Genomic DNA, 25,237 nt, shown 5'->3' with positions numbered 1-25,237 from the left:
GCGTAGTGTGAGTGTTCACTCTGCTTTGTCGCAGGTGTTGACGGTTGCGTTGGTAGATCTGACCTTCTTTGGTTTGGATGTGGTAGCTCCTGTCTGTGTTCGCTGGTCTTTCCACAGTTGCAGGTCTCCAGGATCCATTCTCCTGCCGGAAGCGGATTGGTGTGCCTGCGGGCAGGTGGGGCAGAGGTTTGGCTGTTCGGTTGTAGTATGCCTGCTGGCGCTGTTGACATACCTCTCTCCTTTTGTGAACATCCTCCTGACTGGCGATCTGTGGCTGCAGGTGTTTTGCTGTTGATGGGAGAATGGACCGCAGCCTCCGACTCATCAGTAGCTGTGCCGGTGATTTCAGGTTGTCCACCGGTGTGTTGCGATACTCCAGCAAGCTCATGTAGGGGTCTTTGTTCTCAGCTTTGGCTTTGTCCAGGATGCGTTTGGCCGTCTGGACAGTCTTCTCGGAGAGGCCGTTGCTCTGTGGGTAGTGGGGGCTTGTGGTGGTGTGTGAGAAACCCCATGTCTGTGAGAAGTTGCGGAACTCACCAGAGCTGTAGCACGGACCGTTGTCGCTGATGATAGTCTCGGGGATTCCGTGTCGAGCCATTGCTGCTTTCAGCTTCATGATGACGGCAGATGAGGTGCAGCTGTAAAGTCTTTCTAGCTCGAAGAATCTGGAGTAGTAGTCCACAGTGACTATGAAGTCCTGTGAGTTCCATGTGAATAGGTCTGTGCCTATCACTTGCCACGGCCGCTCGGGTATGGCGTGTGACCTCATTGGTTCCTTTGCATTTGCGCTGCGCCGTTCTTGGCATATGCTGCAGTCTGCTACCGCATCCTCGATCTGTTTCCCCATGCCAGGCCAGAACAGTAAGTCTCTTGCTCGGCATTTGCTTTTTTCCACGCCAAGGTGGCTGGCATGGATGCGCTGTATCATGTCCTTGCGAAGCTTTTGGGGGACAATGATTCTCTCACCTTTGAACAGGATACCGTCCATTTCTGAGATTTCTGCTCTGTGGTTCCAGTATTCCTGGATGCTGGGCGGGCACTTTTTCTTTGTGTCTGGCCAGCCAGTGAGTGTGGCTCGTCTGAGTGCGGTGAGCTGTGGATCTTGCGCTGTTTCCTGCTTGATTTCTGTGAGTCTTGTGTCGCTCACAGGGATGTTGCTGAGGACTGTGTGCACTTGGGCCTCCATCCCTTCCTGTAGGTCACTGTCGTGGTGTTCTATTGACTTGCGTGACAGTGTGTCGGCCACCGGTATGTCCTTACCGGGGCGGTGGATGATTTGGATGTCGTATTTTTGGAGCGCCAGGATCATCCGTTGCAGCCGGGGTGGTGCTGCTGCCAGTGGCTTTTTAGTATTGCCTCCAGAGGCTTGTGGTCTGACTCCACAATCACTTTTCGTCCATACATGTACTCGTGGAACCTCTTGCAGCCGAAGACCACAGCGTAGAGCTCCTTCTCTATCTGTGCGTAGTTTTCTTCAGTGCTGTTGAGTGACTTGGACGCATAGGCAATTGGTTTGCCATCTTGGAGCATGACAGCCCCAAGGCCACTTTTGGATGCATCCACTTGGAGTCGCAGCTCTTTCTGCGGGTCGAAATATGAGAGTACTGGACCTGGGTGCTGTGTAATGAGATTCTTCATCTCTTGGAACGCCTTGTCGTGGACTGCATCCCACACAAACTCACTGTCCTGTTTCAGAAGCTGTCTGAGGGGTGAGTTTATCTGTGAGAGGTGTGGAGCGAATCTGGCGAGGTAGTTGATCATGCCGAGGACTGTCTCCAGCTCTGCTTTGTTCTGTGGGGGTTGCATGTCCTTGACCGCCTTCACCTTGTGTGGGTCTGGTTTGATGCCTTCGTGTGAGAGCGTGTGGCCGAAGTAGCTTACCTCGGACACGCATATGTGACACTTGTCGGGGTTGAGCCTCACCCCTCGCTCCCTTGTGCGCTTCAGCATCGCTCTGAGACGCTGGTCATGTTCCTCTTTAGTCTTGCCGAACACTAGTATATCGTCCACTATGGCCGTCACACCGTCCAATCCTTCATATGTTTCATCCACGCGTCTCTGGAACTCGTCTTGAGCGGACACGATTCCGAATGGCAGTCTGAGGAAACGATACCTGCCAAACACTGTGTTAAATGTCGTCAACATTGAGGATTCAGTGCTCAGTTTGATGGCCCAATAGCCTGACCGCGCGTCTAACACGCTAAAGTACTCAGCTCCAGCGAGCTTTGTGGTGGCGTCCTCCAGCGTGGGGAGGGGGTAGTGAGGTCGTTGTATCACTTTGTTAAGAGCTCTGGGGTCTAAACACACTCTAAGTTTGCCTGTCTTTGGCTTCTCAACAATGACGAGTGCGTTCACCCATTCTGTGGGTTCTGTTACCTTACAGATTATGCCGCCTTTCTCCATGCTGTCAAGCTCGTCCCTCAGTTTGCTGCGTAGGGCGATGGGGATTCTGCGTGGCGGGCAGACGACCGGCGTTGCATCTGGTGTGACGCGGAAGGTGCACTCGCCTGGGAACTCTCCTATTCCTTGGAAAACATCTGCATACTCATCCATTATGCTCTGTGATGTGGTGTACTCTTCTGGGTTCTCTCCGACGGCATGTACTGTGCCGCGGTAGTACTTTGTCTGTCCCTGGGAGCTAGACTTGCATACTTTAGCAAAATGATTGAGCTTCTTGCATTTAATGCATTGTTTACCCTTAGCTGGGCAAGTGGCTTTAGCGCCGTGTAGCCCTCCACAATAGCTACACGCCCTAGCGGCGGTGCTAACGTTACCCTCCCTTTGTCTGAAGTTAGCGTTAGCTGCTTTGGGTGCGTTCGGTTTGTAAGTCTTTCTGCCTATTGCGTGCACCGTTTCATGTGTGCTGCCCTGGCCCATAGACTTTAGCTGTTGCTTTGCTAGCTCGTGTGAGCGGGCTACATCTATGGCCTTTTCTAGCGTTAGCTCAGCTCCCTGGCTAAGTAGCTTTTCTCTCACTCTGGGTGAGTTGGTGGCAAACACGATGCGGTCCCTGACCATCTCGTCGGCATTTGGGTAGCCACAGTCTTTGACTAGGAGCTTTAGCTCAGTTACAAATCGTTCGAAGGATTCACTCTCTCCCTGCATCTTTTCATGAAATTTATATCTGGCATAAATCGGGTTTGCTTTGGGGGTGATGTACTCAGTGTACTTATCGTAGTACGTTTCTAGCTTCTTGGCTTGTTCTCCGCTGAGTGTCCAAGTGTTGTGCACATCGCGCCCTTTTTCCCCTATCCAGAGCAGGAGGTAGCTGCATTTCTCCTCTTCATTCTTCCCGCGCAGGGGGCCCGTGAACATTAGCTCCGTTGTTTGTCGAAATCGTCTCCATGCTTCAGGTAAGTTCGCCGATTCCCAGTCCATCCGTGGAGCTGGAACGCCGTACGAATCCATATTGGGTATTTAAACTCCGCTACTCTGACACCATGTAATGATCTGTGCCCTCTGGCTATGTTAACTTATAACATTAATAAAGCAAGGACGACTTCTCTCGTGCTGGGTGTTTATTCACCGACCGGATTCCGACTGACGTTGTTACGTACATCACGTGACTTTGTTGTGGCGCTACGGAAAGCCGTAAGGGACATTAGCAAATCAAATATTACTAGCAAATATTACACAACTCATATATTATGGTTCTTCATGAAAGAACAACTCTCTCCAATCTGCTGCAAAACGACGCGGGGAAGGTGAAATAGTCCAGGTGTTATAGTCCTATCACTAAGTAACAATACAAACCACACTATCAGTGTCAACAACAAAAGTCACGAGACCCTTACCCTCACTGTGTGTCCCCCTGAGTTGTGTTGCTGGATGGCGTGCACCTCATACTGCAGTATGCTGCGTGGGTTAACAATCAGCTTTCCTGTAATGTAGCCCGAGTTATCCGGCTCCCTCAGGACATGGAGCAGGAAGTTGACACCAGGAACGTCCTTCCACTCTGGTAGGTTATATCTGGACTCAGATCAACGGCAGGTTACAAGTGGGCTTTGATGACAAGACTTAGTAGAACACTGCTGAAGTGGGGTTTTTTTTTTAAATGAATAAAATGCTTGTTCTTCATTTCTCCGTTGCTTTATTTCTGAGTTGTTATCATAATTATTACCAGTAATACTATTTATGAAGTACTGTGCAACTTCTGGGCGGGGCGGGGTAATCTGAACAGTACAGCGGGACGTCTTGCCCCGATTTCGCTCGTCTAAACTGGATAACAGAGCTGGTTTGACGAGTCACCATTTTGTGGGAGCTAGTTTTTTTGATTTAAAAATTAGGAGCGGTTTATTTGTTCGTTCTTTCCTTCAGGCATCTCCCTGCTATCCTCACCTGCTGTCACTGTCCTTTTCCTCAATAGGGAAGACATTGTTAGCGAAGTAGTAGTTGGCGTTTTCTCCGTGTTTTTTGTCCAGAGTGAGCAGCAGCTCTGCCCAACTGCCATCCTCTGTCAACAGAATAATAACAATAATAAATCCAAGCATGCTGTATATACTGGATATTGTACGTATACATGCATATTCTGTCATGTCCACCAACCTCGTGTGTATAAGTAAGCTGCTAACATGTATTCCAGCGTCTTTGCACTACTGCCTTCCTGTTTCACCTGTATGACGCCATTCCTTGTACACGTATATACTATTCCTGGAGACTGGTGTGCTGTTATGCTACGCAAGCACGCCGAGAGCCACATGTGCAAACATACATGGCCAAATAAAGACGATTCGGATTCTAATAATCAACTCTTTCTTGCTCTTTCACTCAGGAGACTTTTCGTTCACTCGCCACGCTACCTGTGGGCAGGATGACTTCGTCCGCATCGTGCATCAACAGGTATCTGCTCTTGTACATGTATCTGTAGAGACAGTCGTTGTTGGCCGGTATCTGGCCGTAGTAGTGGAGGTCGCCCGGCGACAGAGAGGCCAGCCAGCTCGACGACACTTTGATGTGGGCATCAATCGGCCAGGGCAGCACCTTAACCAGGCCCACCTGGAAGGGCACAGTTACATTTACTGCTCAATGGGGAACATTAAGGGTCTGATCAGAGGTGGTGGGCGACGGAGTGGGGTTTTCTGTGACTAAGCAGAGGTTTGTGGGAGTTTTGTGAGATTCTGCTGCAAAGGTAAAAAAAAAAAAGATTCCTTGTTGATGTAACATCAGTTATAATAACTGGGTATTCGCAATACCGTTTATATTTTCTAGTAAGTAGAAGCTACTCAGAAAATACAAAATATGATTTGTTGAAAAGTGACTCAATCCACTGTAATCACTGTCCATTTTTTTTTATTTTTTAAATTGGATTTTCTCCCCTTTTTCTCCCCAGTTGTATCCGGCCAATTACCCCACTCTTCCGAGCCGCCCCAGTTGCTGCTCCGCCCCCTCTGCCGACCCAGGGAGGGCTGCAGACGACCACGTCTCCTCCGTTACATGTGGAGTCGCCAGCCGCTTCTTTTCACCTGACAGTGAGGAGTTTCGCCAGGGGGACGTAGCGCGTGGGAGGGTCACGCTATTCCCCCCAGTTACCCCGTCCCCCTGAACAGGCGCCCCGACCAACCAGAGGAGGCGCTAGTGCAGCGAGCAGGACACATACCTACATTGGTAGGCAATGAAATAGATCCTGCCCGCTAATAAGATGCTATAATAATAATGATAATAATAATATAATAATAGCTAATAATAATAACAATAGTATTACTATAATAATATCAATAAGCTAAAATAATAATAGCTAATAATATGCTACCCGGACACCATCGCTGTCCATTTTAAAAAGCAGATTAACATAGAGCTAAGCCTGGCCCTGCCACAAAGTGATGGACCTGAAAGAATGACGGATACAACTTGTAAAGGAGTACTGTTTGAATGAGACTAGAGTCTGAAAATGGCTATGATGGGTTGTATTGGGCCAATAACAATAGAAACAATATGAACATTGGCACCCAGGACAACACAAGGAGTGTCAGAAATCTAAGGGGGTCAAAGGAAAATGTCTCAACCGGTTCTTCTTTGAAATAAATCCGTCTTAGCCGATTCAATGTCTTCTCCTGAGAGTGACCACATGTGATGGGCTAAAGCTCAGCCATCTTGCTGCAAGCCAAATATCAATGATTATTTTCATTATTATTTTCAACCAACAGTCACTCCAGGTTTAATAAAAAGCAGGGCGGTTTCAGTAAAGGATGAAAGGTCATTAGCTAGTCATTCAACGCAGAATGTTTCTGCAAGTCGCCAAAGGATGCATTGCTTTCCTATCGACAGGCCTGGTCTGTCTGAGCGATGTCAGTGTCATAGGTAGGAAAAACAATTGTCAGCAGCTACTCTGGTTGCTGTTACTGTACCTGGTTGGTGTAATAACGCAGCACCTCCTCCATGGCAGGAGAGCAGCTATTCTTGTAGATAACCACCCTTTGAGCCCCTAAGAGGCGATAGAGCTCCATTGCCTGGACAGAAAAACGCGGGAATTGAGGTTTTTTGGCTCCCCGTCCACCACCACTTTTTTTTTTGCCCTTTTTCTCCCCATTTGTACTTGGCCAATTGCCCCACTCTTTCAAGCAGTCCCGGTCGCGGCTCCATCCCCTCTGTCAAGCCGGGGAGGGCTCATCCTATTCCCCCCAGCCCCCCCCCCCCCCAAAAAGGCACCCCGACCGACCAGAGGAGGCTCTAGTGTGGCGACCAGGACACATACCCACATCCAGCTTCCCACCCGCAGACATGGCCAATTGTGTCTGTAGGGACGCCCGACCAAGCCAGAGGTAACACGGGGATTCAAATCGGCATCCCGTGTTGGTAGGCAACGGAATAGACTGCCACACCACCCAGACGCCACCACCCCTTTGCAGCCCTAGTTTAGCTGGGAAGTTTATCGACAACAGTATTGACATATACACTAGACATCGTCTGGGATTTTGGTTGTCGTAGTACTATGATGTAATTTACATGCTGTCCTTCCCTGGTGTTAAAGGTTGGATTACAGCTGAGTGGCACAATTTTCTGAACTTATTTCATCGTTTCAGCTGAGTGAACTAAATAAACAACGAATGCCGCTACCCACTTAACCATCATATCTACAGCATATTACTTATGAACATTCCCTCAAATTCCTCTTGTGTGTAAATATTTTATGTAATCGCCAATTCACCAGGAGGAACACCACACGCCTACAAGAAAGCAATATTGTTATTTCTCAATATGTCCTTGTCTTGATGTTTGATACAGCATATAAATCATATTACATATATTGACTCTCACTAACCTGGATGAACTGTAGCACATTGTCATAGTTATTGAACATGGTTGACAGGCACACGGTGAAGTTGAGAGGGAAACCAGTCTGCCGTTGTACCTGGCCAAGCACAGGCAGGAAGGTGACATTATCCAGGCTCCCTGCTTCAGAGACCAGCCCTGCATACCTGCTCAAACGTCAGATTTGGAAAACATTATTTTCCATAATACAACCAAGGCACAGATCTTAGATATGACCTCAACTAAAAAAGACAAAACAAAAGGATAATTTCATTTTGCTCATATTCAGGAGCGACTTGAACTGGATGGAGGGCACTGGACTCGCAAACACAAATGACTAAAAGCATCTGCCTGTTTTAGAGAGTGATGGAGCAAAACAAGTGATTTAAAAAAAAGCAGTTTACCAACAACAAAAGACTACTAAATAATAGCATCCATCCATCCATTAGCCAAACCGCTTATCCTGCTCTCAGGGTCGCGGGGATGCTGGAGCCCATCCCAACAGTCATTGGGCGGCAGGCGGGGAGACACCCTGGACAGGCTGCCAGTCCATCACGGTAAAGAATAGTAGTAGTAGTATCTACTACTACTTTCGGCTGCTCCCGTTAGGGGTCGCCACAGCGGATCATCCGTTTCCATTTCTTCCTGTCTTCTGCGTCTTCCTCTGTCACACCAGCCACCTGCATGTCTTCCCTCACCACATCCATAAACCTCCTCTTTGGCCTTCCTCTTCTCCTCTTCCCTGGCAGCTCCATATTCAGCTTCCTTCTCCCAATAAACTCAGCATCTCTCCTCCACACATGTCCAACCCATCTCAATCTTGCCTCTCTTGCTTTGTCTCCAAACCGTCCAGCCTGAGAGGTCCCTCTAATATAATCGTTCCTAATCCTGTCCTTCTTCGTTACTCCCAGTGAAAATCTTAGCATCTTCAACTCTGCCACCTCCAGCTCCGCCTCCTGTCTTTTCGTCAGTGCCAATGTCTCCAAACCATATAACATAGCTGGTCTCACAACCATCTTGTAAACTTTCCCTTTAACTCTTGCTGATACCCTTCTGTCGCAAATCACTCCTGACACACTTCTCCACCCACTCCAACCTGCCTGCACTCTCTTTTTCACCTCTCTACTGCACTCCCTGTTACTTTGGACAGTTGACCCCAAGTATTTAAACTCAAATGCCTTTGTCACCTCCACTCCTTGCATCCTGACCATTCCACTGTCCTCTCTCTCATTCACGCATAGGTATTCCGTCTTGCTCCTACTGACTTTCATTCCTCTTCTCTCCAGTGCATACCTCCACCTCTCCAGGCTCTCCTCAACCTGCACCCTACTCTCACTACAGATCACAATGTCATCCGCGAACATCATCGTCCATGGAGACTCCTGCCTGATCTTGTCCGTCAACCTGTCCATCACCATTGCAAACAAGAAAGGGCTCAGAGCCGATCCTTGATGTAATCCCATCTCCACCTTGAACCCATCTGTCATTCCAACCACACACCTCACCATTGTCACACTTCCCTCATATGTATCCTGCACCACTCCTACATACTTCTCTGCAACTCCTGACTTCCTCATACAATACCACACCTCCTCTCTCGGCACTCTGTCATAAGCTTTCTCTAAATCTACAAAGACACAATGCAACTCTTCCTGACCTTCTCTTTACTTCTCAATCAACATTCTCAAAGCAAACATCGCATCTGTGGTGCTCTTTCGTGGCATGAAACCATACTGCTGCTTGCTGATCGTCACCTCTCCTCTTAACCTAGCTTCTATTACTCTTTCCCAAATCTTCATACTGTGGCTGATCAACTTTATACCTCTGTAGTTGTTACAGTTCTGCACATCTCCCTTGTTCTTGAAAATCGGTACCAGTATGCTTCTTCTCCACTCCTCAGGCATCCTCTCACTTTCCAGGATTGTGTTAAACAATCTAGTTAAAAACTCCACTGCCATCTCTCCTAAACATCTCCATGCCTCCACATGTATGTCATCAGAACCAACTGCCTTTCCATTCTTCATCCTTTTCATAGCTGCCCTCACTTCCTCCTTGCTAATCCACTGAACTTCCTGATTCACTATCCCTACATCATCCAACCTTCTCTCTCATTTTCTTCATTCATCAGCCCCTCAAAGTATTCCTTCCACCTTCTTAGCACACTCTCCTCACTTGTCAGCACATTTCCATCTCTATCCTTGATCGCCCTAACTTGCTGCACATCCTTTGCAGCTTGGTCCCTCTGTCTAGCCAATCGGTACAAGTCCTTTTCTCCTTCCTTAGTGTCTAACCTGTCATACAACTCTCCATACGCCTTTCCTTTGCCTTTGCCACCTCTCTCTTTGCTTTACGCTGCATCTCCTTGTACTCCTGTCTACTTTCTTCATCTCTCTGACTATCCCACTTCTTCTTTGCCAACCTTTTCCTCTGTATAATTTGCTGTACTTCCTCATTCCACCACCAAGTCTCCTTGTCTTCCTTCCTCTGTCCTGATGACACACCAAGTACCTTCCTAGCTGTCTCCCTCACTATTTCTGCAGTGGTTGTCCAGCCATCTGGCAACTCTTCACTACCACCCAGTGCCTGTCTTAACTCCTGCCTGAACTCCACACAACAGTCTTCCTTCTTCAACTTCCACCATTTGATCTTCGGCTGTGTCTTCACTCGCTTCCTCTTCTTGGTCTCCAAAGTCATCCTACAGACCACCATCCTATGCTGCCTAGCTACGTTCTCCCCTGTCACCACCTTGCAGTCTCCAATCCCTTTTAGATGGTGCCTTCTACATAAGATATAGTCCACCTGTGTGCACTTTCCTCCACTCTTGTACATCACCCTGTGTTCCTCCCTCTTCTTGAAATATGTATCACCACAGCCATTTCCATCCTTTTCGCAAAATCGACCACCATCTGTCCTTCCACATTTCTCTTCTTGACTCCATACCTTCCCATCACCTCCTCATCACCTCTGTTCCCTTCACCAACATGTCCATTGAAGACCGCTCCAGTCACCACTCTCTCCTCCTTGGGTACCCTCTCCACCATGTCGTCCAACTCACTCCAGAATTCTTCTTTTTCATCCATCTCACACCCAACTTGCGGGGCATATGCGCTGATAACATTCAGCAATAAACCTTCAATTTCCATCTTCATACTCATCACTCTGTCTGACACTCTCTTCACCTCCAGCACACTCTTGACATACTCTTCCTTCAGAATTACCCCTACCCCATTTCTCCTCCTATTCACACCATGGTAAAAGAGTTTGAACTCACCTCCGATACTCCTGGCCTTACTCCCCTTCCACCTGGTCTCTTGCACACACAGTATGCCTACCTTTCCTCTTTCCATCATGTCAGCCAGCTCTCTCCCTTTACCAGTCATAGTGCCAACATTCAAAGTTCCAACTCTCACCTCCACATGTCTACCCTTCCTCCTCTCTAGCTACCTCTGGACATGCTTTCCCCCTCTCCTTCTCCTTCGCCGGTATACAAAATATATTTTGTTTTGTTCTTTCGCATTTTTTTTCTACAAATTTCAAGATAACTGTAAAAAATTAGACAAAAGAAAAATCAAAAATCCAAACTCAGTGATGGCCTGGTGGCCTGTCCAGGGTGTCTCCCCGCCTGCCACCCAATGACTGCTAGGATAGGCTCGAGCATCCCCGCAACCCTGAGAGCAGGATGAATGGTTTGGATAATGGATGGATGGATGGAAAACTCAGCGAACATGCAACTTCCCTGCTCTATGTCACACAGGCTCCAGCCTCCAGCAGGACTCCATTGATTGATTCCAGTCTATAAAAGGGGACCTGGGACAGTGCTCCATATCCCCCGACTTTCAATGCCTGAAAGAGCATTCATCCATTTAATAAAAGATTGCATTATCCTGAGAAGAAATCCAGCAGCCAGAGGACAGCTTTGCACCAATTGGGCCGTATCTGTATGCTCTCAGGGGCACAGAGCATATAGACCTCCATTCATGCATTAAACAGTCTCCGTTGTTCCCTGTCTCTGCCTACATCGACTTCGCCAAAGTGGATGTGATTACTGAGGAGCTCCACCGAAGCATCCTGACCCTGCATGATGATGGCTTAGCCACCGACTTTGTCCCCTTTCGGTGAGCTGGTCAGGGAGCAATGGACCTGCCCCTCCACGACAGCCTGTCAAGGAGATGTTGAAATATTTAAGACAAAATATTCTTCCTTCCAGTGCAGCTTGCAATGGCCAGTAAAAAGGAGACACTCTTGGAAGTGTCCCCATCTGCCATTATGGCAGGCAGAACCACCACTACAGAGAAGAGCTGCAGCTGCCATCCTGGATGGCTGTACAGCTTAAAGTGTAACTTTAATTAATTAATTAAGTTTCCTTTATTAATCCCCTTAGGGAAATTCAGTGACTGCAAATTAACCCATCCTAGCGGTGATCTGTGTAGCTAGGAGCAGTGGGCCGCCATCTTCATGCAGCGCCCAGGGACCAACTCCAGTTCTTTTCCCATTGGCTTGGTCAGGGGCACAGACAGGAGTATTAACCCTAACATGCATGTTTCTTTTGATGGTGGGGGAAACCGGAGCACCCAGAGAAAACCCACCACAGACACAGGGAGAACATGCAAACTCCACACAGAGGACGACCTGGGATGACCCCCATGGTTGGACAACCCCAGGGTTTGAACCCAGGACCTTCTTGCTGTGAGGCGACAGGGCTAACCACTGGACCACCGTGCCGCCCTGCTTATCCTAATTAGGGACGCGGGATGCTGGAGCCACACGTTGCTTCTCCACCAGGTCTAACTCCACCCACAGCATAATTTTGAAAAATGCTAAAAAGTGGACAAGGTGCTGAGAAGGGGGCAGGATGGGGGTGTGTGTGGATTTGTTAGGCAAGAGTAGCTTGGGAGATCTAGGAGAAGGGCCCAGTGCACCTCCAGAATCACCGCTGTGGTCTCCTCCACTGGCCCGCCTTCCAGCACATTATCAGACACCTTGTCGCAAAGACACCCCGACTGAATGTTTAGTACCTCTTTAACTAGCTCGCCAGAGAGCCGTTGCTACACTGTGTTGGACCATGTCATGGGTTTGGCCACTGTCAGTATGCAGCAGGTTCGGCTAAACATGACTGCCAAAAAGCATCGGGACAGAGGCTCTGCTTGGTGTTCCTCTCCTTCCCAGACCAACACCAGCTCCACCTCAAGAGCTCTCCACTGCGCTGTTGAAGGCAACCACACAGCAGGAGCTCTGCAGTATGGTCACTGCTCACTGGGCTGCCACCTCCTCACAAACACATTTTGAAATGTGATGTTGAACCCAGGAGAGTGGCTGTGTTGGACATGATTTGAGAAGTGCAACGGGCTCAGTCTATCCCGGCACTTACTTTGATGCGTCTCTTTGGCTTGATGGCTGCAGCTCACCCAGCCACCCCATTTGCTGACAGCACCACCATAGCCGACACCAGTTTTGTACGGCGCTGTCACAGACCAACGGCTTGATAGCCAAGCTGCCCAGCCTGGGTTCTTGGCTTACGAGCGGGACAGACTGGTGAAATGGTTAAGCAATTGAGTTCTGTTGGAGGACCCCGCCTGTGCTCATAGAACTTGGGTTGCAATGAGTAACCTTCAGTTGACGTGATCAGTGCACAGCAAGACTGTGGTCACATAACACAAATATACATAGTACAGAGCTACATAAATCAGTTGTATGCCCTGCCTCAGAGTAAAAATGTTGAGTATAAACTGCCAAAACGTTTCTCTCCCTCTCTCCCACTCTCTCCCACACACACACACACACACACACACACACACACACACACTCCTTTATGGAAATGATAAAAATTGAATAAAAACCACCCATATACATTTATGTATATAGGTGTATCAATTTTTTCCCCAATAAAAGAAATGCCGAATAAATAGAATTTAATAATCTGGTCAACTACTTGGTCTCAACTGGTCCGTCCTTCTTGACATTTTGCTTAAACAAAAATGTCAGACATGTAACTTAATTTGCATGACTTATTTGCGACAGTTCTTTATCTTAAAATTCATTTGTAGGTTAAATGAACCATAGCTACTTCCACTGACCACCATGTCATTAGGTTGTATGTTTTCATTGCCAAGGAGGCGCCACTGTCAATCATTATGTGACCAGATCACACCCAGCCCTGATTGGGCAGATTAGTTTAATGTCAGAAAGTTTAAGTAATTATTATCTTTTTCTAATTTTGTTTAATGCTTTAAGATGCACATATTGGGTATTAAAAACGACGTTTCTATTATTTGAAATCAAGTTCTTGTGGGCTTTCTAAAAAGGTCACATTTGGACTCAAAATGTCAAACTTCATCTTATACTCCTTTATACCTGGGTTGGCAGCCATGGGGTATCTGGCACAGGAAGTCACCAGTGCCATATGGGAAGAAGTAGTGCGAGTTGTGGGTTGTGAGTTCTGCCTTCACGGGAACAAGCTGTTCTTCATCATTGCAGCAGAGGACACAGTGAAAATGCAGCTTGTCCTCTTTCCGCCATATGATGCCAAGCAAGCGGATGCTGGCATTTGCCATCCGGTGCTCATAGAAGGCGTTCAGAAGTAATGTTTTGGACCCTTTAATGTAGGTGAAAGGGGAGGATGTGACCTCAACACCCCATGGGTTGGTTGACTGGTGGTTACGACTCATCTAGAAGTATAGATGGAAGAGTCATTAAGATCACAGGGAGTTAAGACATTTCTTTAATCATCAATCAAGTTGCATTTTATAAAGCGCTTTTCTAGCTGCAGCAGCCGCTCAAAGCACTTTACATTTCTTTCTGGTCAATGTTTGAGAGAGCTGTGGCAACTACAGAGGTATAAAGTTGATCAGCCACAGCATGAAGATACGGGAAAGAGTAATAAAAGCCAGGTGAAGAGGAGAGGTGATGATTAGCGAGCAGCAGTATGGTTTCATGCCATGAAAAAGCACCACAGATGCGATGTTTGCTTTGAGAATGTTGATTGAGAAGTATAGAGAAGGCCAGAAAGAGTTACATTGTGTTTTTGTGGATTTAGAGAAAGTCTCTGACAGGGTGCCAAGAGAGGAGGTGTGGTATTGTATGAGGAAGTCAAGAGTTGCAGAGAAGTATGTAGGAGTGGTGCAGGATATGTATGAGGGAAGTGTGACAGTGGTGAGGTGTGCGGTTGGAATGACAGATGGGTTCAAGGTGGAGGTGGGGTTACATCAAGGATTGGCTCTGAGCCCTTTCTTGTTTGCAATGTTGATGGACAGGTTGACGGACGAGATCAGGCAGGAGTCTCCGTGGACTATGATGTTCGAGGATGAAATTGTGATCTGTAGCGAGAGTAGGGTGCAGGTTGAGGAGAGCCTGGGGAGGTGGAGATATGCACTGGAGAGAAGAGGAATGAAAGTCAGCAGGAGCAAGATGGAACACCTACATGTGAACAAGAGGGAGGACAGTGGAATGGTGAGGATGCAAGGAGTGGAGGTGATGAAGGCATGAGGTTAAATACTTGGGGTCGACTGTTCAATGTAAAGAGGTGAAGGTGAAGAGGTGAAAAAGAGAGTGCAGGCAGGGTGGAGATGAGTGTCAGGAGGGCATCTGTGTGGAGTTTGCATGTTCTCCCCGTGTCTGTGTGGGGTTTCCTCCGGGGGCTCCGGTTTCCTCCCACAGTCCAAAGACATGTAGGTCAGGTGAATCAGCCGTGCTAAATTGTCCCTAGGAATGAATGTTTGTGTGTGTGTGTGTGTGTGTGTGTGTGTGTGTGTGTGTGTGTGTGTGTGTGTGTGTGTGTGTGTGTGTGTGTGTGTGTGTGTGTGTGTGTGCGCGCGCCCTGGCGGCCTGTCCAGGGTGTCTCCCTGCCTGCTGCCCAATGACTGCTGGGATAGGCTCCAGCATCCCCGCAACCCTGAGAGCAGGATAAGCGGTTCAGATAATGGATGGATGGATGGGACCAGCAAGAGTTAAATGGAAGGTTTACAAGATGGTTGTGAGACCAGCTATGTTATATGGTTTGGAGACAGTGGCACTGATGAAAAGACAGGAGGCGGAGCTGGAGGTGGCAGAGTTGAAGATGCTAAGATTTCCATTGAGAGTGACGAAGAAGGACAGGATTGGGAATGAGTATATTAGAGGGACAGCTCAGGTTGGACAGTTTGGAGAGAAAACAAGAGAAGCAAGATTGAAGTGACTTGGATCCAATGTGAATGTCTAAGGACAGGATGTTTTGTTGCTGTAAAGCCCCTTGAGGCAAATTTGCAATTTGTGATATTGGGCTATACAAATAAAATTGACTTGACATTTGCGGAGGAGAGATGCTGGGTATATTGGGAGAAGGATGCTGAAAATGGAGGGCCAGGGAAGAGGAAAAGAGGGAGGAGGAGGTTTATGGATGTGGTGAGGGAGGACATGCAGGTGGCTGGTGTAACAGAGGAAGATGCAGAGGACAGGAAGCGATGGAAACGGATGATCCACTGTGGTGACCCCTAACAGGAGTGGTCCAAAGAAGTAGTAGTAGTAGTAGTAGTAGTGCAATGGTGAAGAGAGTTGGGTGAAAGAGAGAGGGTATAGGAGTCTAATTAAATCCAGCATCATTGAGAGTGCAGAGCATATGTCTTAACTTGCTAGACTGAGTCATGGAAGTTTCAAAATGTAATCTGTTATGGTGAATTATTGGAGATTACTGATGAACATTTAAAATGTGTAAATCAGTATCCTGACCCAAAAGAATACTTTTCTTTCCCATCAAAATCCATCGGGTATGCCTAGCCTTGATATGACTATTTCTTTTGAGCGTATTAACGTGAACGAATGTAAAGTAACATTAACTAATGAAGATAACTCTTCTATAAACATAACTATTCTTAAATTTACAAACGGTAAGGTAATAAATGTGGTAATAAATTGCTTCCCAAATCTTACACTGCTGCTGAAAAAGGTAAAGGAACTAATTCAGCCGTCTGGAAGGATTTCCTGAAAGTAGGGACATTTTTAGCAATCTGTTGTATCCTTTGAGAGTCATCTAATGACCACGTCTCCACCCAGCGTTTACCAATTACATACACTGTGAGTAAATTAACCGTTGTAGTTGCGGTTAATTGGATGCTTTATCACAATTTAGAGAGAAATGACTTGGAAACACATTCAGCATTACTTATCCAATCAAGTTGCTGGTCTGTAGTTTTTAGTTTTAGGAGCCGTTTCTATTGCTGTATTGTTTCGTATAATTGAGGATGATGGCGAAGTAGACAACACCATCAAGCTTGTATTTTAATGTTTGGCTTTCTCTGGTGTCTGAGGTACCATTGTACAGCTTGTTCTAAGCAACTAACAGAAAGGGAGGCATGCCTCATTCACATATAACTCACATGGAAATCATAAATGGCAAATAGAGATCTAGGCTAAAAAAAAAAAACCAAACGGGACAAAGAAAAGTGTTCCTTTGGGTTTAAATTGAAACCATTTAGGATTTGACTCTCACATTTTCAATTTTATCATGGCATGATCCTTACATGTACAGAAATTCCTAATAAAGCGTTTACCCATTAGTGGCTGCATTTTAGTTTTGGTCTTTTTGATTCTCCTCAGAAGATGATAATTTTCATCCGAGTGAAATTGTTGTGACCCTATCTATACTACCATCAATGGCAGACTAGAGCTGGGATCAGACTACACGATTTCAGCCCAATTTTGTTGCCGCCAACAAATATCCAGCGTTGGGCCCGGTTATGAACATTGGGAACGATGAACATGCGTCTTTAGCCCGCGCAGTGAGACATAACTGAAGAACAGTGATGTGGCATCTGGGACGACACCCCGACGAAAAGTCTAGCATGTCAGAATGTTTTGTATTTTCCTGCCTAGTTTGACAACTCTACGATGTCTTCCTTGATGTTGGCCAATAGGATGACAGTGCTCTCTGGTTCACATATGTAAACATGGCAAAAAGAAAGCGATGCTGCTATTGTTGCTGTCAGGTGGAACCACGACACCGAGGAAAGATTCTGGTTCTGGTTAAGTGTGGTTATCCTAACTGGGCATTTGTCAAAGCCAGGAAGATGCCCAGACAGTGCACTAACTGGTCAAAGACACAAGAAGGACAACAGCTGCCTCAGCATAAGCCAGTGGTGATTCCGTATGTGGCAGGAATGTCGAAAAAGTTGAGACGCGTCTTTTCCAAATACCGTGTCTCAGTTGTTTTCAAACCCCAAAACACACTGCACCAGAAGTTGGTCCACCCTAAGGATTGGGTTCCCCCAGCACAAACAGAGCAATGCAGTGTACCGTGTTAAGTGCCAGGAGGATTGCCATGACTTGTACATCGGCTAAGACTACATCCATCACCACCTTACAATGCTGTGATTGCAACCATTCCCAAATCCTCTGTGAACAGTACACATTGCCATCGAAACTCTAGTTAATGGTCACGGCAATTTGCATATTAAACTGATCATTGGTTTCAGTCATTATGCCACTGTATGATTTATAAGGGTGGGGATACCTGCAGTCAGTTGAGACTGAAGAGGTCACTTTGAGGAGTGATGAAACGTATCTCTCTCAATAAACGTTGTGTCCAGATGAACTGCCTGAACTTTCTGTGACGAGGAAAGGTTCATTGAGCAAGGGCAACAATACCCCTGCCTTTTTGACATTTCCTCGAGGAAAGACCATGACAAAGTAAAAAAAAAAAAAGATAGGCTGAATGTTGGTGAGAAATAGCAGAGGCACTTCAGCAACCCGGTGAGTAGCTGGTTAAGCTATGCTAGGTTATCATACCCCGGTAGCACTAGCCGCAACAGCATCCACAATTGTTTCTTTATTTTCTTTTTCGTTTCAAAACACAAGACCGCCAACATCACACGTAGCATTTCTGATTGACGATTTCTCGACCCTCCTCCCCGATGACCAATGAACTCTTGCAAAATCCTGAAAGGCAGTATACGATGATTGGTCGGGGTCATACTTGTAGTGTTACCAGTCTCCCGGGCAAGACGCAGCAAGAACGTATGGCACTATGTTGCCTAATCTGACCTTGATGACCATCTTGAAAGACAAAAATATCGTGTAATCTGATCCCAGCTTTACAGGTCCATTATATTGCATTATGCTTTTCGAAAATGTCGGACACATTCATCATACCTGTTTATGGCCTTAAATTCACCATGCGCATCTATAAAGACCTACAACCTCCTCTTTAGATACTTCCTATATAAATACTATTTTGACTCACCACGTGATATGTTGTCCCTTGTAGCTGGGTGAAGTAAACAACAATTGCCACCAGAGAGACCAGGAGAACCAAGACCACCCCCCTCATCGTCCATATCAACATCGCCATCGTCGTAGCAGAGTGGCTGGGTTGGTTACGACTAACAGAGAGACAGGCAAACATCCGCTGTCATCTTAAGCAAAAATGAGAGAAGTTAGGAGGACGGAGAGAGAGGTGAAGGGTAGGATGCTGGTAATGAGGAATTGATTCTCATTCAGTCCTAGGCAAAGACAGGACTCAAATACCAAAATGCCCTTGAGCAAGGGTATCAAACCCCCAGAACAGGCAGTAAAAGGCAGTCAGAGTTGAGAGATAGGGTTAAGAGAGCTTGTCATCAAATCAAACGTGGCCAATGTGTCATTAAAAAGAAAAAAAATGCAGATGTTCACCTACAAATTTCTCAGTTGCATAAGACCAAAATACGTCTCCGACTTGTGTAACCCACTCCTGGGAGGACACGTCTCTCTAGGTTCGGAAGGAGCTAAGTATTGAGTGCAATAACTCTAACACACCACACCACATGCAAATTTCGTTAAATAGTGCAGCTGGCATTACATTTAATATTGACATGAAAAATAATAAACTAGGCCCTTTAAACCAAAGAAAAAGAAAATAATTTGTCCTTAAGTGGCATTTCTCCACAGCTGTGAGTGGTCAGCATCCAAGTCAGTGTCTCGTGACCACGAATGATAGTTAGTCAAAGTCAACTCCGATCTGTCACAATCTGGAGGGTCAAGAGTACGCTCTCAGTATGGTGTGTTCAATCTAGTACCAGTACAGGGGCCTCATGTATGAATCGTTACTATAGGCAAATTTGTGCATACACACCCATGGGATTTTTTAGCCCTGAAGTTTTTCTCAGAGACCAGTGTAGAACCTGGGTAACCCCTGAATTTAGACACCGTTTGGTTAACACTGATGTCTTTGCAGGCCTGGGTGACTGCTCGTTGCAAGAGGTAGACAACAGATGTTAGGAGGAAGGAATTATAAATAACCATCATGCTGGCTGCTTGTCAGACAAACCTGAGGGCTAAAAAATTCCATGGGTGTGTACGCACAAATTTGCCCACCGGTTGATACACGAGGCCCCTGGTGACTGGCACAATCCTACCGCAAGCAGATAATTTGTTGTATCTTCATCAGTCGGGAGAGGGATTCGAAATTGCCGCCATGACAGCCGGTGGTTTTATTATACAGCAACTGTCACATGACACTCCAAGGCACCCGTAATATCAATACCCTGGTCCGCCTATAGGCGGCAGCAACGGATCAGGTATAATCACAATATATAACAATTCATCCAGCTCTGTTCCGTGGCGACGTAGATCTGGCTTCGATGGTTGTTTCAAGCCCCCAACGTACTCTTCAAGGCAGCACTGCATGGAAGACACTCCCCGCCCCCTACAGTTTCAGCCAATCACAGCACTGGCGCTAACTCTAACCTAACCCTAATCAGTGCTGTGATTGGCTGAAACTGTAGGGGGCGGGGAGTGCCTTCCATGCAGCGCTGCCTTGAAGAGTACGTTGGGGGCTTAAAACGCCATCGAGCTAGATCTGGGTTCCTGGATATCGCACCGGAAGGCTCGCCATCTACTGGGATCAACAAACGTTTCCGGAATTCCCTCTCTCAATAAAAGACCTGACCAAGACACGTGAAGGGAACTAATCAAGATAGAACCGTCACTCCTGGCGGCGTTGTGCTCTCTGTAGGGACTCGTACCCCTGTCATATGTTAACTGCTCGACTTCAGTAACTGTTTTCACTTTATTTCTACCTTAGCAGAGCTCAACGTGGTGCGTGAAGCAATTTCTTACGGTGCACAACATGGCGACTCTGAAAAACTTTTTCATCGGACCTTCTCCTCTGTTCACAACTTCCTGTCCCCTTGAGTAGGGGCGGAAATGGTTAAATAAAAGACTAAGTCACCAAACTGTATTATTTGATAACAAAATAAAAGCATTAACTTGAGACTTAAGTTAACAGTAGTTAATTTGTGACTTAATTTCTTTCTAACTTCACCTCTATTCTAACCCATATTTTCCAGCTGGGTTACACTTGGTTTTACCATATTACCCTCGTCGTCCACTGGGGACGGTCTGCCAACTCCAAAGGAGTTGAATCAAGTGCAACTGGATATATACCAAGTCCAGTTGCACTTGATTCAACTCCTTTGGATAACCATGACCTGGATGAATGAGAACATTCACAGACACGGTCTTCCAACTATTCCCAGAGTAAAAACAAACCATGGCTATGCAGCATTTATGTTACACATGGCTGGAAAAAACTTACAAAAGACATAATACTACATAAAAATATACAAGACTTGCCCCAGTACTTTTAAAACTAGGCTAAAACTTCTATGTTCGCACTCAGAATGACGAGAAAGACAAGACTATCAACCAGTTGGAGTACAGACTGGAAGACCCAGAGCAATATATTCGCATGAACGATGTAATAATCAGCGGATTGGAGACTATGTCATACGCCAGGGTGGCGGGTCCGAATCGGGGGGGGGGGGGGATGCACACCAAAACCGAGCTGGATTTTGTGGAGCAACAGGTAACTGATTTCTTTGCCAAACAAGGCATCTCTGTGGACATGGAAAATGATACTTTCACACTGACAGAGGATAAAAAAGCAGTGGGGGATCGTTGGGTTTATGCAAGAAAAGAACAACACTGGGTAACAGCCAAACATGTGTTAAGATACTTGAAGGGCACAATCAACCAGGAGTTGTGTTACAAGAAAGGTGATGAAAAACTCAAACTTGAGGGATATAGTGATGCCAACTGAGCAGCAGATCAGACGAAGCACAACAGGGTACTGCTTTAGTCTAACTAAAAATGGGCCTGTTATTTCATGGAAAAGTAAAAAGCAGGCAACAGTAGCCTTGTCTACATGTGAAGCAGAGTACATGGCACTTGCTGCAACAGCACACGAAAGTTTATATCTTGTACAGTTATTGAATGGGATGGATAATGAGTGCCAACATACACCAGTGAAACTATTTGAGGACAACCAAGGTGCAATCACTTTGTCAAAGAACCCAGTATGTCGTCAGAGATGCAAAAATGTCGACATTAGATATCATTTAATACGATCTGCATTTACTGATGGGAAAATAACTATCGAATATTGTCCAACAGCAGATATGGTTACAGATGTCATGACCAAGCCTGTAACGAAATTCAAGATTGACAAATTTGTAAGATACATGTTTGGGATGTAAATGTTTTGTGACTGATGTGTACAGTATAGAGCAAGTGGGGGTGTTAGAATATTGGCTAGACCAAGATTAAGTGTATATACTCTTATACTGATGTCACCACTAGAGGGTGCTGTCGTTTTGACCTGTCTATTAGAGTGCGCCGCAAACTAAAGAAACACTGTGGTCTATTAGAGTGCGCCACAAATTAAAGAATAAAGACATTTCATTTGATTTGATTAAAACGAACTAGTTCACGTTCATAATTGGCATCTTTATTAATTTTTTTATGAAACTCCTTCTAATATTCGCATGAATTGGCTTCAGCAGCAGCTACTGGTAGCTGCGTCTGCACGAGCCGTGCCGTAAAACACGGAGCGTTCACGTTCATTAGCTGCAAACGGATGGGTTCAGGTCACCGTTCACCAAAAACACGAGTACGTTCAGTGCGTTCATGCACAACACTGTGTGTACGTGTGGTTGACGTGGCTGCCATGCCAGCCTATATTCAAGTGTGTCTTGCTCGTGCCCAGGAAAAGATGATCTCCAAAGCCCCCCCAAGGCCCCCGACCCCGCACAGATCGCTGACTGGCCATAATGCACACACAACGCTTGTTCCATTTGGGTACGGCAGAAGAGCTCTCCCTCCCCACACTAGAGACGGGTTTCCTGCTTACAAACTTACTGGGTGCGTGCGCAACCAAACCGCTTTGCTAGCTCTCGAAAGCTTACGAGATGCAGAATCTTTTGAGAGCCACCAAAGCGATTCAACAATTAAATTGCATGTGACCCCTTTGGAATGTTGAACATTTCCCATCCATCCTTTTGGCGGTTTGTGCAGTTTATTGGACAACAACTGCGCGTCATCTGTGCTGTATCTGACCTCTATCTTGGTTAAAATCTCTGCGCTGTAGCTGCTTTCTGCCCCCTAGTTACGCACGCATCTCTGTGATGACGTTGCACGGAAACCCTCATATTGTATCCGGCCAATTACCCCACTCTTCCGTGCAACGTCATCACAGAGATGCGTGCCCAACTAGGGAGCAGAAAGCAGCTATACAGCGCTGGGATTTTAACCAAGATAGAGGTCAGATACAGCACAGATGACGCGCAGTTGTTGTGCAATAAACCGCACAAACCGCCAAAAGGATGGATGGGAAATGTTCAATATTCCAAAGGGGTCACATGCCTTTGGAATGTTGAACATTTTCATTGTTGAACCGCTTGGTTGCTGTCAAAAACCCGTCTATAGGGGAGAAAAAGGAGCGGACCCCCCCCCCCCAAAAAAAAAAGGGTAGCCTCACCAACAAAATTCAATCATAGGCATGCTAATATCCCCAAATCCTAACTTCAATGCTTTGAAGTTGTCCATAGAAATGTATAACAAACTGGTTATGATCTGAGCATACTATACATCAGATTTACATGGGGGAAACACATATTGGGACTTTAAACAAGCCAAACACAGCCGGTGTGCGTGTAAACCCCTTTTCTAGCCTGGCCCTCGGAAGGCTGACGGAGTGGCGGTGAGAACCATCGGAGTTGGACCCTCCCTTGACTCAGATCCCATGCAGGGCAACTGACCCGGTACCCCCAACCCCCCTCCCCCAATGTCAGTGTACCTCTAGCCATATCATCATCATCAGTTCCGTAACCTACGGAGGTCGTAGGAGCACAGCTGATGCCTCAACATTGGTTGAGTCATCATTGTGTTTCAGTAGGGGGAGTACCTGGTGGTCCCTATCCCCTCTCCAGGTATGGATGGCCGTTGGTTCACAGAGGAGCTCACCTGCCCTTTGACAGGTTTTATTTTTAGTCCTGCTGGGTGTCCACACACCCTCCTCACAACAACCCAAGGGTTGAAGTGGGGGTGCCGGTTTAGTGGCCGACGACCCGACGGTTGCGGTTTAACGTCGTACCCAGGGCGCCCTCTAGCCATAACGCTTGATTAATGACGCTGTTGCGTCCGTCATCCGTGCGCGTGAATATGTGGCCGCCGTGCCAGGCTATGCGATGCTGTTAATGTTAGTCCTGGAGCCTGTAACATTATCTCTGACTATGTACAAGCATTGTATGAATAAACTGCGGTACAATCAGGGAAGTATATTTGTGATGGCCTATTTTGGTAAACATATTGTAACGTGCATGGATAAGTAGACACGTTGCCCCTTGGCTAAGGGGTCGGACCCTTTAGTCGAGCGGTTAGCGATATCTCGGGTTCGCGTCCCGGCTGCGGCGGTTCTTGTGGTTGCCCCCCCCCCCCCCCCGAATTCGCTACATTGGTGTCAGAAGTGGGATACGCGCTTTCCCGGAGGAGGAGGTAGTGTAACGCGCATGGATAGGTAGAGACTTGGCTGTTGGCTAACTGATCGGACCCTTTAGTCGAGCGGTTAGCGAGGTGATACGAGTTCGCGTCCCGGCTGCGGCGGTTCCTGCAGTTCCCCCCCCCCCCCAATATGCTTTTCAGAACCTGCCAAGTATGATTGGACTTGGACGGGCTCGGCCCACCTGGTTTTCTCTGTGCCCACCCACACTGTGATTTCTGCCTACGCCACAGATGCGGAGGAAGCATTTCCGTTTTATATAAGGATCCATCGCTGTAATCTGCATTATGATAGTGAAAAGATGCGCGTTTACCTCGGATATTGTTATAAATGAACGGCCAATTAAACATAAAATTCGTGGATCATCGGCTGGTGGCAGGTTTTGACATTTTGTTTAGAAACTGGAAAGGTTATGAATCTTGGTATATAGAAAATGATCTCGTGACCGGAGCACCTCACCACTTATAACTTAACTGGCAGAAATGCGACGGTTCTATCTGTACCTGATTCACCCCCTTCCCCGGTGTCCTTTCTCATCCGTTTTACACCGATTAGCCGAGGAAGAACAAAAAATGTGTGTCGCTGAACCCACTTTAAAACCTCTGTACCTTTTGTACACAGCTGAACTTAATTGGTTGCTTGGACTACAGCGCTACATGTTAGCACAATGAACTTGGAAACAAAAAAAACACTGTACGAAGAGACATGACATGACAACTCGAACTTGGTTATAAAAGATAAATCTATTTAACCAAACAGGTTAAGCTGCAAAACCCATTCAAATGTGTATTGCTAAAGCTGCCAAGTCTCCTGCTACCATTAGTCTAACGGTTGAGTAATGCAAGTGCTTGTGTGTTTTGTTGTTGTTGTTTTTAGTATGCAGAAGTCAGTTGGTCCCTATAATGTTTCTGATACAGTGGCCTTTGGGAGCTGAGCGCAGACATTTAGACCCTCATTCGTGCATAATTTGAGCGATTTTTAGCAATATATTGGGAATATCTCCCAGTCCCTTTGCCGGGATGCCGTCTAACAGATGTGACTGAATAAGACAAATTAACGTAAACAAAACAAAAGAGGCTAACTAAGTTCACGTCATGTCATGGTTGTGGGTTTAGAGTGCGCTGTAGCACCATCAGTCCTCCCCAGTCCAGCACTTACCAGGACACCGCTGCCATGGCAGGGCGGAAGCTCTGTCTGCACGCAGCTTTT

At 46.6% G+C, this 25,237-nt stretch overlaps 1 protein-coding gene across 1 annotated transcript in view; it reads right to left on the bottom strand.

Annotated features, from left to right (window-relative positions):
* Positions 1-3,779: 3,779 nt before the first annotated feature.
* The window catches only part of chchd3a (coiled-coil-helix-coiled-coil-helix domain containing 3a), a 124,126-nt gene continuing 102,668 nt past the window's right edge, over positions 3,780-25,237 (bottom strand). The window contains exons 9-13 of the mRNA XM_056275915.1: positions 13,600-13,913; positions 7,259-7,415; positions 4,800-4,995; positions 4,339-4,453; positions 3,780-3,969 (exon numbers count right to left, since the gene is read on the bottom strand). Coding sequence (XP_056131890.1) covers positions 3,780-3,969; positions 4,339-4,453; positions 4,800-4,995; positions 7,259-7,415; positions 13,600-13,913 — 972 coding nt within the window. The remainder of the gene's footprint in view (positions 3,970-4,338; positions 4,454-4,799; positions 4,996-7,258; positions 7,416-13,599; positions 13,914-25,237) is intronic.

Source organism: Lampris incognitus, chromosome 3 (genome assembly GCF_029633865.1).
Source record: "Lampris incognitus isolate fLamInc1 chromosome 3, fLamInc1.hap2, whole genome shotgun sequence".
NCBI classification, from domain to species: Eukaryota; Metazoa; Chordata; class Actinopteri; order Lampriformes; family Lampridae; genus Lampris; species Lampris incognitus.
The sequence above is the reverse complement of the archived record's forward strand: the minus strand, read 5'-3'. Positions and strand labels throughout refer to the sequence as shown.